General features: G+C 34.2%; 1 protein-coding gene across 25 annotated transcripts in view; it reads right to left on the reverse strand.

Moving 5' to 3' along the window:
• The window catches only part of RIMS2 (regulating synaptic membrane exocytosis 2), a 450,137-nt gene that overhangs the window by 129,992 nt on the left and 306,427 nt on the right, over positions 1 to 13,718 (reverse strand). For 13 of the 25 annotated variants that reach the window (XM_072034395.1, XM_072034398.1, XM_072034397.1 and 10 more), the window contains 2 exons: positions 1,797 to 1,976; positions 490 to 599 (listed from right to left, as the gene is read on the reverse strand). In XM_072034395.1, coding sequence (XP_071890496.1) covers positions 490 to 599; positions 1,797 to 1,976 — 290 coding nt within the window. Of the gene's footprint in view, positions 1 to 489; positions 600 to 1,796; positions 1,977 to 10,318; positions 10,382 to 12,840; positions 12,907 to 13,718 lie in introns of all 25 variants that reach the window. The other 12 variants (XM_072034389.1, XM_072034391.1, XM_072034409.1 and 9 more) reach the window with 2 other exon arrangements.

The following is a 13,718-nucleotide window of genomic DNA, read 5'->3' on the forward strand; positions in this document are numbered from 1 at the left end:
TGGCCTTCCCTATTTTAAAGATTATTACCTATTTTCTTGCTCTTCCTGTTTCAAAGTGAAGAGGTTTTACATTGGTACTCTGTAACACACTCCATGTGAGTCCCCAAGTGATCAACTATGTTCCTAATTCCCAAAAGAGCAAGAGTTTTCTCACTAAACAATATATAAAAGATCATTTCCTGTGCCTGTTGAAGTCAGTGACAAAACATCTCTTGAGTTCAAAAGGAACAGGATCGTGCTAATAGTTAGTCCATCTTGGTTCATATTGTTGATGACTATTGTAATGTTGATGCTTCATTTCAGTCAAGAATCTTGTAGATGTTAAAATATAATAAAAGGAAATACAGTACAAAATACAATACTACTATCAAATCCTAGTTCTGTACACAGAAACTCAAGAGCTTTCAAATGTAATGACCAAAGGAAAATAAGAACTTGACCGCCATGAGCAATTTTGCAATGTCATTAAGGAGAAAAACATACACTTACTTCTCTCCAACGTCCCTTTTGGTGGGAGCTGTGGTAACTGCCTGCCCCTTCGCCCTACTACTGGAGTACTTGATGGACTTGTCTGAACAGACCCAGTTCGAGGATGTGACCTATGAGACACATATCAAAACAAACCATAGCAATTAAATGGCAAATTCATCCTTAAATACGTTCATGAACTGATAAAAGTACTAATTAGGTTTTAGATCACTTGGGACCCTTGCTGTCCCATGGTGAAACTATTAACTCTTTTCATTAAAATAAAAAAATAAATAAAAATAATAATAATAATAATTAAAAAAAAAAAAAGATTGAAAAGAGAAATCTCTCCCTGAAAAGAAAAAAAGACAAAAACAAACCAAACTAAGGCTAAACACCCATAAGCTGCTTGTTTGCACAGTCAGGCCAGAAAATGTATTGTATGTACATTCATGTGCTCATGGAAAAAATACCTGCATGCACATACAATTATCCACAGACCAAATTCAATAATCTTTCCTCAGTTTGTATTTGGTTAAATTCCCATTGAGTGGCAAAGAGATTACAGGAATTTGAATAAACAAAATAAGTAATAAACTGAGCAAAGACACTGGGATTTGACTCTACATCTCACTGGGGATTTGATGTTACTATCTCTCACTTTCAGAAAGCAAAAGAATGTATTAAGAATGTATTCTGCAGCTCTAAAATAAGGAGAGGCTTACTGAGTATCTGTCTCCTAGACCAAAATGTACTCATCTTTTTACTGAATTATGTTTACCCTCAGAGTAATGTATAGACATCTGCAAAGTGTCAATTGGTAAAGGTAAAGTATTCAAACAGGAACAATACAGACTATGGCACAGTAAAATGTAGTCAGAAAAAATGATGGTTAAAATGGTAGTTAAAACACAAAGTTAATACAGTTCATTTGAAGAAACATTTTTATAAAAAAAATAGTTTCATTTGATGTTATGATGGTTGTTCCATAAGCGATGTCTGATGAACACAAATAATTTCTCATTCTGTAAGAGAAAATTATGATAATTATGAGGTGTTTCATGTAGGAAACTATCCAGGATTCCTGATCAATGAGAAATCACACAAACAAATGTAGTTAAATACTGTTAGTAAACAATTTACAATGGCAGCCACACCATTATATCCAGAATAGAATATAAATAGTGTGTTGGCACTGACAGGGTTAGTATCTAGAGCTACTAGTGATCAGCTAAGGATGAGAGGCAATACCAATTAGCTACTGGGAAAATAAAATGGTGAGCTGGTGGGGCAGAAGGGGATTAGTCTGATTGATTTGTCTGTTTCACCTCGGTAAGGCAGGTGAAGGAGGGGCAGATCTTCCAGTCATTAATGAAGGCATCGACCTGATGAGGTTTGAGTCAGGACGCTCTGTGGATCGGGAGCGGGAGTTGGTCCGCTCTAGCATAGGCCGTTGCTCTGTTGATCTGGATCTTTGATATGGCTGTCTATCTGCTGCTTCACAATTCCTGTAATGTTAGTCAAAAAGCAGCTCAGTTGACTTTTCTATTAATTATAAAATATGCTGCATGATACTGGTTTGGAGAAAATAATTTTGTTATCTACATTTTCTTTGGCAAATTTTCTGAGTTCGCTTCTTGATAACATACAGTTTTTTTAAACATGTATGCATTGGCTTGCTCAAATTCTTGATAAATGGGCTGAAATGTTTCCAATGTCACAGTAATGACTATCTATGCAATAGTCTGTTTCCTGACAATTTCTGGGTAAAAATATTGTTTTTCTGTTTAATAATACATCAACCTTGGAGGAAAAAAATAGCTGGCATAATATTAAGTCTCACTGATGCTAAGGAGTTGTTTAATTGAGCAGTTTAATTGAGCGTTTTTACTCACATCAATAGATTTTTACAGACTCCATTACCTTCAGAGGTAGCACTCTTTAATAATTGTTTGTAGGAAAGTCCAAAGCAAATTTGGTCACATTCCAGACATTGTAATTAATATGTAGCACTGTTAACTGCATTACTATTCTCAGGACATCTGTTAAAATATTGGCTAGGCCATAGTGATGGATTTATATGCAGTACTTGGAATACAGTCAGATGAGGATCTACAATACCATTAGTCCTTTCAGAGGTTCCTCCAACTACAGAAGTTTTGGGTTATAATCAAAAACAAGTTAAAGAAAAAAAATATTTAACCCTCAGTCTAAAGAATAGTGTCAAAACAGCAATGAAAAAAGTCAGCAACAGATGCAACAGGAAGAAAGTAGACTGAACAAAAAAAGGAATTTCTGCATCAACTGGTCGGGCTTTCTGCTATCACAGGCAATTAATCACGTCATTACTTTCGGAAATTAATCAAGCCTAACCTCTTCACAGTGTAATTTTTCTATTTGCAAGGAGTAATAATGGCTAGCAATATGATAAAATATGTAAAATCAAGGTAATTTTAAAAGTAAAATCTATATCCTGATGAAGCTGCTTATTAAATTCATACTCCTTCCAGTTCTACAAGAGTAACTGAACAGCAACAGAGTACACATGGTGAACTGTTAGTTTTTTTTATTCAGCTCAGACATCCTTTTTACAATGAAGTCTGTTAATACAAAGAGTGACTGGATGGTGATTACGTGTAACAAGAATTCATACTTCAATTAGTATCAAAAATGAGAGAGAGACACACCACAGCCTCATTATGTATGAAGAGTCTTATGTCATTAACAACATTTTTTTTCTAAGACTACATTGAGGAGGAATATAGTTTTCTCTAGGATGGCAAACTTTGCTGAATGGGTCAATACATGTATTCATTAAAACAAATGTCTCCTTGTGCCTTCCATGAGGTAACAGCTGGATTCCTTGCGAGCAACAAGGAATGGCCACAGACAGGTTCAGAATAATACCATTCACCAAGAACCTACATCTAGAAGCTCCTAACAAAGCACACACACCACACTGAGAAACATAACGGCAACTGTAAGCTCAGGCACTAAAAGATCAGAGGAAAAGTACAATGAGCCTGGCACAAAACCACAAAAAAATTACCTCACTTCTTCTTCTATCAGTTCTGATTCTGAGTATGATGCTTCATCAGCAAAAACATCCACTGTCTCGCTTCTTTTACATTGTGGGCAAATAAAGAAACACAACCTTAGCTTTGATATGAAAGTTGCTTAGTTTAAGGTAACTGTTTAAGACGGTTTTTAGTGCTACAGAAGGTGAGAAAGCTGTCACCCATCTGCATGGTGGTTAAAAAAACATAACTTTTTGACTATGGGAATAAATTCTAAGAAAAACAATTCCTGAATTCAGCATAATTACAGAATATGGCCAAGGTCAAGACAGCCCACCCCTATTTTGTGTACCCACATGTTAGAAAATCAGTGAGCTGACAAAGATTTATTTTCTCCTTTTGGTCTCCCACCAAAAGTAGGTTTCATTCCATTTTCTATTTCTCTCCCTGTCCCAACAGCAGGTAGGACACAGAGAGGAACAGGTGAGTAGCAACCACGACTCATGCAAACACTTCACGAGAAATTAAGCCTCTTTCATTTGTTACTCCTAAGGCTTCGCTCTCTTTAGATGTTAATAAGAAATAGTTTTTAGGATATCAGGGATCTGACTCATTGCCTCTTTCAGAAGGCAGGAAGTCATTTTTACCATTAGGGCCAATACTAATGACTTAGTGGGGTTGTTTGTATTCTGGAGAGCATCATGGGGCGGGCCACGGTATCAAACCTCTGTGCTAACAGGCAAAGACCTCAGAAATTTCATATTTGATAGTTAATATAAGTAGTCAATTTGCTGCAATCTGCAGCTGGCATTTACTTCAGGTAGAAAAACAACTGGGAGTTGCCAGAAGGGAAAGAGAACACAGATTTTGGCAGTGAACCTTTTCCTCTTAGATCAAACTTTGGCACCACTGTTGCTTTTGTAGATCAAAGGATTTGAAGAGTAAGTGTAATCTTGAGGTTCAGATGAGGTGTTACCCTCACATTATAGGTTTACGAAATGCAAACCTCTCCATACCCACAGTAGCAAATGGAGAGCTATAAAAGCGTGACAGCCTTCCACTTGAGAACATCACTTTGTTTTTTGACCATACACATACAGAGAACAATTCAATAGACACATTATAGTCTAGAGTGAAACAGGAATATTCTTTGTCCTAACTTTTTAAAATCATTTTCACAGTAGAAATGTGCTTTAAGACCCAGGTCTTCAGAGAAGAACTGTCCCTTTTACAGAAAAAATACCACTCCAATAACCAGCTTGGACAGTTATTGTTCCTCATCTACCACAATACACAACAACGTATTAACACTACAGTTAAACTACAGGCATGGAGAGAGAGTTTTTAAGACATCTCAATGAATGAAAAACAGATGTTCATGACTTCAGGTAACATTCTGGAGTGCTTATGGTCCCAAGTTATCTAGATAAAACTTTCCTCTAGTCTGACTACAGGACATAAAATGGCTGACTCTGGTCATAAAATATGAATTACTGATTTTTAAAGAGGAAAAGATAAAAGATATTCAACAACTACAAAATATTTTAATATATGTGACAGCTTTTTATCTTTGCCAACAGACTCATTATAAAAAATAAAGTTCATGATAGTGACCTCTTCCTCTTTAGCATTGTCTAACATAACATCCTTTCTACCTTTGCTAAGGAAATCATGCATGGTAGGGGGCCAACTCTTCTGTCAAAATCTACAAGACTTGTGGGCATAACTCTCACAACAATGAAAGAGCAGAGCAGGGTCTACTTTTTAATCAAGCACATCTATCACTTTGAAACTGTTTGAGCTCTCTGTAAGACACCATGCTGAAAAGCTCTGTATTTAAATTTAAATTTTATAGTCCAAACCCATCCAAACTAGAATTAGAATTCCAACTATATTTAGGTAGCACTGTAAATTCTTGTAACTAAAATATCTAACCAAAGATGCTACAACATTTAATACTAACTACTAACTACTGATTAATCTGCATTGTTCTACACTCATATTCTGGAAATTGCAAAATATAATTCTTTTCCCAATGCAGAAAGTAACCACTTCTGATTTTTAATTTTTCAGATTTGTTACTTCTATTAACAAGTAAAAAGGAGAATTTTCAACAAATGAATGCATTCATTGATCTAGACTCATGTACAGAAAAAGCCTTACAAAAGATTAATATTTTTCCATACTAAGCAATCATAAGAGCTTACAACACAAATACTTTCTTTTTTTCCCCCAAATAACTGAAAGTTTATTTGAAATCCCATGTATAACACCTTTTTACTGTGTTCAAGACTAAAAAAGTACACTATGAGATCATGCCAATCAAAATTTTATAAGTACTAGGTTGTTCTTGTAACAAAAAGCTGAAGAAATAAAAATAGAATTGTTGTAGAATTACAATACACTATAATTCAGCTCCTAGCACATCTTTTTTTTCATCTAGAAACACTGAGCACAGAACAAGAAAAATACAGCAATACATTTTCTAATGATCATAATTTCAAACTCCAGCTAATATATAATGGTAATACCTGTCAGTGTCTGTGGATGGTTGCTGGATTTCAATCCTTGGACATGTTATTCTTCTACTAGCTATAGGAACTTTGCTGTTTAGTCACAGACACAAGATCCTCTGTTAGCATAACATAAATAAGCATGTCTACAAACAACTGAGATTTCTAGTACCAAGAGCAAATTTAAATTTGAGTCACAAGTACTGTAATGGAAAATGGGAGTGCACTGCCAAAATACTGAGATAAATTAGTGACTGGTTAGCCTCACCAAATCAATCATCCATACCTACAAAGGAACTTAATATAAAATTATGTGTGCTATAGTTTGTAAAAGCCAGACGTGTAATGTTTTTAAATATTCTCACAAAATAAACAAAAGCAGAAGGTAAAGCAAGCTGCAGTAACATTCAACCATATTTATATATCCATATATACACACACATGCAGACATTCACACGCACACCACACTGCGGTTTATATAACTACAAATTACTTGACAGTCAGAGGAGTGACTACACTGTAGCATGCCATTATCTGAGCTACTTTTCTAACAGCTAATGCAGCTATGCAGACAGAGCGGAGAACTCGGCTGTGATCCCAGGCACGCTGTGCTCCACACTGCTACGTGCAGGCAGCTACCGCTACAGAAACTCAGTTGCTTACAGCTTGCTTAGGTATCTGTATATGGCACTGCAGTCACGTTAGTGACTCTGTTGTAGACATAGTTAATCATACTAACATGATAGCATGATGCAATTGCTAAAATGCTTAAAGAAAGCACGTGCAGCTACATCTATAGAGATTTACTCTCTGTGATGCATCTTCTCATCCACAGATTTTACGGTAGTTTACTGACAAATAGCAAAGGCCTTTCTGTAGAGAGTTAGCCACATTGTTTTTAAGAGGTCACTTCCAACCCAAATTACTTTATGATTCTGTGGATGCAGCCAGAGAGTTATGCTACCTATTACAATCAAATACCAACAAAACCAGTTGTCACAGATGCTATATGTATCTGCATTAAAACATCAGAAAGTACTGCAAACGAGCTAGTAACAGTAGTTTAACTTAACCAGTTAACTTCCAGTAGTTTAAGAATCGGTTTCCAGTATTTTACTTAAAGGTAATTTCTCAAAAAAGGAGCCTTTAAGTTTAGAATTTCCTCACACTAAGGTGGACCAAAGAATGCAAGCAACATTTATGTCTCCTCATATCTTACTGATTTATTTGGCTTGACCTGTTAAATTTCTCATATTAATATATAATCATATTTTTATTCTGTACTTAAAATATGAAATGTATGGAGGTGTTCTTTCAATTTTAATTTAAAAGTCTGAGAGATTTAAGTAGAATTATGCTATAATATGTTAAATGTTTGGTTTTACACAATTGTGTCTTGGTACTTATAAAATACATTCTCACCTATACAGCCAGTTTCCTTTTATAGTACTTTTGTCTTTTACTAACTATTTCTAACTGTTAGCATCTTTAACAAAAACACTCAGTTGACACAAATTAAATAATCCCATGGCAGGAACAGATACCTGCATCTTCCTAAGATGATTCACTGAAGATTATGATAAACATTCAAAAGCTGGAAACACAAAATTCTCAGAGAGAAATGAAATCTTCTTTCTCCCCAGTTCCTGCCCAGCTCAAGTCTGAATATACTTATGTGACTCCCTCTAGGATAACCATCTAAATTTTAATTAAAATATTAGAAATATTCCTAAGTACAACTGTTCCAGCTTTTTAACTTCTTACACAGTTTTTCCCCATTTTGGAATACAAAATTTCACCCACTCAACTTGAACGTGTGATCATAATGTATGAAGAGTGACACAAACACACAAGGGTTCTGATGAACATATTGTTCATGACTGAAGAGTAAGTGGTATATAAGACAACTCATAGAGCAGCATTTCCCACTAAGGCTTGAATGTTCAAATGCAGAGAGAGCACTTAGACTATAGACTAATTATGTGAATTAGATGTAGGCTCAAAATCAAGCGTGTACCTAAATATGCCCTCGTACTGTGCAGGACTAAATACCAAATTTGCAAAGCACTTGTCCTTGGTAGTTTGTGTTTGTTTTTTTCATGTCTTAATTCAAACTTGAGTTGTACAAGTTGTAGTTGGTCTCTTTTTTTTTAAGTTAACATTTTAGAAGATCAATAATGTGGCAGACATTTAATTAATAAAATATCTCAAACTACGCTTAATAGTGCATATCCATGTTTATTTTTCTTAACCTCTTGCTGTATACCTGTGACTCTGACCTCAATGTCAACAAGACAACAAGAGTTTTGTCACTTGATGAGAAGAACAGGATTTCAATCAGATCATTCCAAGATAAGCAGTTATGTAATTCTTTGTTATCTTTAAAGCTCTTAAATCATGAAAGAGCAAAATATCACACTGTTACCATTAAAGGTGTTCAGTAAATCTACTGATATGAACAGAACCTGATCCATTTCAGTAGTCCTTATTCTATTAAAGTATGTTCTATGCCTTACAGTGTACTTAAAAGTCATACTGATTTGCAACAAATGTTCTTATCCTTTCTTTCTTTTTGCACAGCTTTTGGAGATAAATTTAAATTGGGACAGAGCACTAAAAATAAGTTCTTTTTTCACGTTACAAATCTGATTTTTTCTCAGATACTTACCTATGTCAGGATGTATACTGTACTAAATCTAAGACAAGTGAAGTAAGCTAAAACTATTTTAATGCGATTATCACAAGCAAATACAAAAGCCTTGTTTACACTAAGCACTTTTCAGCCTTCTTCAAATGTTCTTCATTTTCAGTATGCTTGTGCACTTTCCCAGGAAGAACTACACACAACCCTTGCTGGTGGCACAAAAAAAGCATTTACTGAAAACACTTGAAGAGTCAGCAATCAGTGGAACTCTGCCTCAAAGAGCTAGTAAAGAAATATTGTTCCAATTGTCTTTATGGCTGCACTGATGTTAAGCCAAAAGACCCTTATAAACTCATCCAGAAAGCAGAGAAATTTTCATGAAAATGTCTTATGCCACTTTACTTAGTTTCAAGTCAACAAAGTCACATTCTCCTTTACTGTCTGAATTCCTTTTATAGGAATTAGTCAACATATATTGGACAAATATGAATTACAATTTTCTTTAAATGGCATTAGGACTACAGGTGAACTGTCAGTAACCCCTTAGGTAATTCTGTTTTCAGTATAAAGCTGTTTTATACAACTGAGTACCCTACAGTCTTCCAATTATCTGTTTCAGGTACATGACTGTACCTGCAAAGATATATATATTCATTTGTACAGCCACAAAAGAATAAATAGCATCCTAAAATTCAAAGTAGGGTCAACATTAAACTTAGGGATAAGTAAAAAATAAACCAATGCAAAGAACTAGTTCAATATTCATGGAGAGTTTACGTTATAATTTGTTTGCACAAAATTATAGCTTTTGAGATACCCATGCACAGAATTATTTTGTATAATTACACAATTAATTACATAACAAATATTTTTTAGATACAGTTTTGTAACTCTTATTAGACTTTATCAAAGAAAAATTCCCAGCAAATCAGTGGGAGCTTAACTCAAGAACTTAAGGATTTATCAGCAACTTGGACCCATACCATATGTTAGTTTTAGTCAGCCAAAATATGTCACTGGCATAGTCCACCTCCTATTTAGAAGACATAGAAAGGCAGAAGAAAGCAAGCTCTGCGCATATTCACAAAGGAAACAAGTAAAAATAAAGATAAATGTTGCAAGAGCTAGAAGAAAATGAGGGAGAAGCAGTGAAGTCAAACTAATAGCAAAAGTTTCTGTAAGGAAAATCTGTGTGTTCCTTTGATCAGGAGCCAAGTACAGGTGGGAAGAACTGAAGAGTTTAATGTACACAGTGCTTTACATGGGTGATACATCAATCACATGGGGAGATAGGTTAGACAGTTGGAGCTAGGACTTTTCTAAATCTAAAAAGAATTAGGTCTCAAAGGCACATGCCCCAGCAGCGTGAATGTAGGCAGGTATTATCACTTAAAAAGCCCTTTTTCATTAAAGCAGCCCTTAACAGTGAGAACATATTTTAAAAATAGTTCAAACATAATTAATGTTCTTTTTCTATCTGTAACTGAATAAAACAGCTTAATCTTGGAAAAAAAAAAAAAAGACATAAATGTGCCTTGGTTCTGAGTCAAGAAAGCAAGAGATAAAGAAAAAATGTACTTATTCGGAATAAATTTAGTACAATAATAAACGAATTCTTATTATAAAGATCAGAAATACATTTTAGCTACATCTGCAACACTACACTCTTTACTTACCCATAATTTTCAGCTGAACCATTGACTACATGATCTGCCCATGAACTTGCACCATTGTACCACCTTTACAATGCAGTTAAAATAAAGAAGTGTTATAAAGAAACATATGTATTAATAATAACAGTCTAATTCATATGACATGATCACTTCTCAATAAAATGGGAAGCTTTCCAACAGTTTCCAAATCACTTTGTACATTTCCTACTTTCTCTTAGGTATGAAGAAAATCAAATCTTTTTAAATTAAAAAACAAGCACTCTATTTTTTATTTTTCTTGACAGAATTCTTATTATATTTTACCTTGATTCTTTTCAGCAGTTTAGCTATGAATTTCAGTTCCATAAAGCCTAACTGATCCCTAATATTTTCTTACACAAAAATCTTCAGGTTTTCAATGGCTATTGAATTTTTGGAGTATTAAGAAGTAATTGTGGAGATTTACCATTCACAAAAATAACATTCTGAGAAGCAAAATACTAAAATCAAAAATACAATGTAGTAAAATACTGCTTTTAACTCCACATGCCTAACTTTTTCTAATTTATTCATTTTTCTATTCGCTTGTTTTATATGGTTAAGAAGCAGAAGAAAACTCACTTCACTCAGATCAATGAAAACCAATTAAATTTTATACCTATATTGTTCCTCCAGGTATTAAATATGGGCTACCTAAACATTTGCAGCAGTGTTTCAACAAATAAATTGAAGATAACATCAAAACACATGTAGAAACATTTTATCTGAAAGTAGAGCCATGGAGAAAAGAAACAATGGGACAAAAATGATGCTTTGATTTCAGACACCAAAGGATAATCTGTTTTGGCAGCTTTATCCCAGTATGTTAAGAATATATGCAAACCATCTATTATTTGGTCAAGGAGCTTCAACTGGGTATCTGGAGTTCCAGATTTTCAATGTCCTGCTTGGGTATAGCATTGGAACTGCAGTCGTCCTACTCAATGATTTCCACATGACAATGGGTGAGAAGCAAGGCAGAGATTTTCAGAAAAGATCAAGGGATCAAGGTGTGCCCAACTTGAATATAAGTCTTCCTTTGTCTGTACTGAAAGTCCCAGCCAAACTCTGCAGGTCGAACTGTTTAATGGCTTGAATATTGAATATATATCAGAGGGTTTTAATGATTGTTGTTTTCCAGGAACCATAGCACAATACATGATGGATTTCTTGCATAACTCCATTTTTTGCTAACTTCTCAGGTTTCAGAATCTGAATTTTTGAGATATATTCACAAACTACATGATCTCAATCTTCCTGGTCATTACATTGAGGGAAAACAGTATGGGGTGCAGCATATGTGAGTGTTGCTCAGCTGCTCTTGTTTCTTCTATATCAAATTGGATTGGCACTAGTAATGACATTTTTGGCATACTTTGTAGCCAGAATCACTGACTGGATGAAAGATATTTTGGTATAATTTAACTTAGATTAGATTTAGATTTAGTTTAGTCTTAATTAGAATACAGAGGGAGAAGGACAGGTGTATCTTTACACTTGCCCTGCTTGTATGTATCCTTAAAACTGACGCCAGTGTTTCCAGTTAGCCAGTATTTAGGTAAGCTTCTTCTGAAAAAGTGCTTTGTTATAGGCACCATAAATAAACAAGACTGGCTTTAAAACTGCAGTTTAGTTTTTGTTGAATATGACTGCTTATTCATAGCAGAAAAATAAAATTCTTGCTATTAGTAAATAATTCTTGCTTTACCTGTTCGCATACTGTATACGGACAACAGATATTGCTTTAAAAACAGACAAAGAAATGTAAAGGTCTAATTGTATAAAGGGATAGGAATGTAAACTTGCTTCTTTCTTTGGATATCTTTCTTTTTGAACTTTGTGTCTCTCTTTAAACATGAAATGTTATTATCAAATAACTACTTCCAGAGATACTCTGAAAGCTTTCAGATTACACTTCAGATTTTAGTTATGTTCACTGTGATTCACTATATGCCTATAAAAATTTAGGAAGAACAATAGTGCTTTTGGCTCCAGCACAGCAAGCACTCAGAATCAGGTTGAAGACTTTCAGTCATTTTTAAGTCAGTATGGGCATTAACATGTCAAAAGCTGAGGACTTTCTTAAGTCACGTAAGATATTAAAAGAATTAAATTGACGATTCTAAATTTTCCTATAATCACTCTCTGTGACTGATAATGTTAGCCATTAGAAGTAAGTTAAGTGGGGAAAAGCCTTCAGTTATACCTAACTGCTATGCACTAATCAGTTTTCCTCCCACATCTTCCAATGAACTTTTTTTTTTTATTATTTTTTTGAATAAGAGATACCCTTAAAAAAAGCTCCAGAGTGAAGGCAATAAAGGGCTAAAAGAAAATGAAGTACTTAAAGCTCTGGAGATTAGTTGGTCTGTATTTAATAAAATGTTGCACATGGTGCACTATAAACTTAAGTATCATCACTCTAGATGAATTAAAAATTTTAGACTACACTTCAGGAAAAATGCATTACTCATCTTTATCTATTTTTATGATAGAAATAAAAATACCTTTCAGGAGTATAGGTTGTGTCATCATAATATGTATTAGGCACTCTTCTCTCATGCCTAGTCCTCCTGAATATGGAATAAACAGCACAGGTATTTCAGACATTTTAAAGGTTGTTTCTTTTATGATGCACTTTCTCTCACTGTATTTTTAAGATAGCAATGAACACAGAACACATTTATCTACTACATGTTCAGCAGTATCTTCTGAACATATATTTTCATAACTAAGAAATTTTAAACTTCTACTTTCTAATTATATTCAGATACAATTCAGGAGTGAAAAGTTACATCAACAGGAAAACAGAATTTAAGCAACCAGGGAATTTCACCGAGAATAGGATATGGAGTCTGCAAAATTTCTGACTGGTAAAATGAAAGCCAAAGAACAGAATAGGAGCAGAAGTTTGTTTCTTTAAGTGAAGCAAAAGAAATTTGCAGATTGAAATAAACTGCACATTTTACACAAAATGTGCAGAAGTCACCTTTTACTGTCTTCCGAACTTAAACCTCATTTGGTAAATGAAAAAAATGAAAATAGCACAAAGTGTGGTGTCCTCAGTGACTAAGATGAGCTCTGAGATAGAAAAGTTGAGAAGTAATTTCATGCTATGAGAGTCTTTCAGAAGATATTTATTCGGGAGGAACTACTAATATTGTTAAACCTAGAAAAACAGCATATTTTCATTTAAAAAACAACTGGATAAAAATCTTGAGATCATTCTGTTATTGAGATGATGTCTATGTCAGACAACTTAAAATGGGTGAATGTCAAATTATGAACTAGCCTGCAATAATCCAGAAAACTGTGAATTGGGGGATATAAATAAGAATGTAATTATAGCACTACATGCCCAGCCATGATGTCAATTATATATATA

Source organism: Anas platyrhynchos, chromosome 2 (assembly GCF_047663525.1).
Source record: "Anas platyrhynchos isolate ZD024472 breed Pekin duck chromosome 2, IASCAAS_PekinDuck_T2T, whole genome shotgun sequence".
Classification (NCBI taxonomy): Eukaryota; Metazoa; Chordata; class Aves; order Anseriformes; family Anatidae; genus Anas; species Anas platyrhynchos.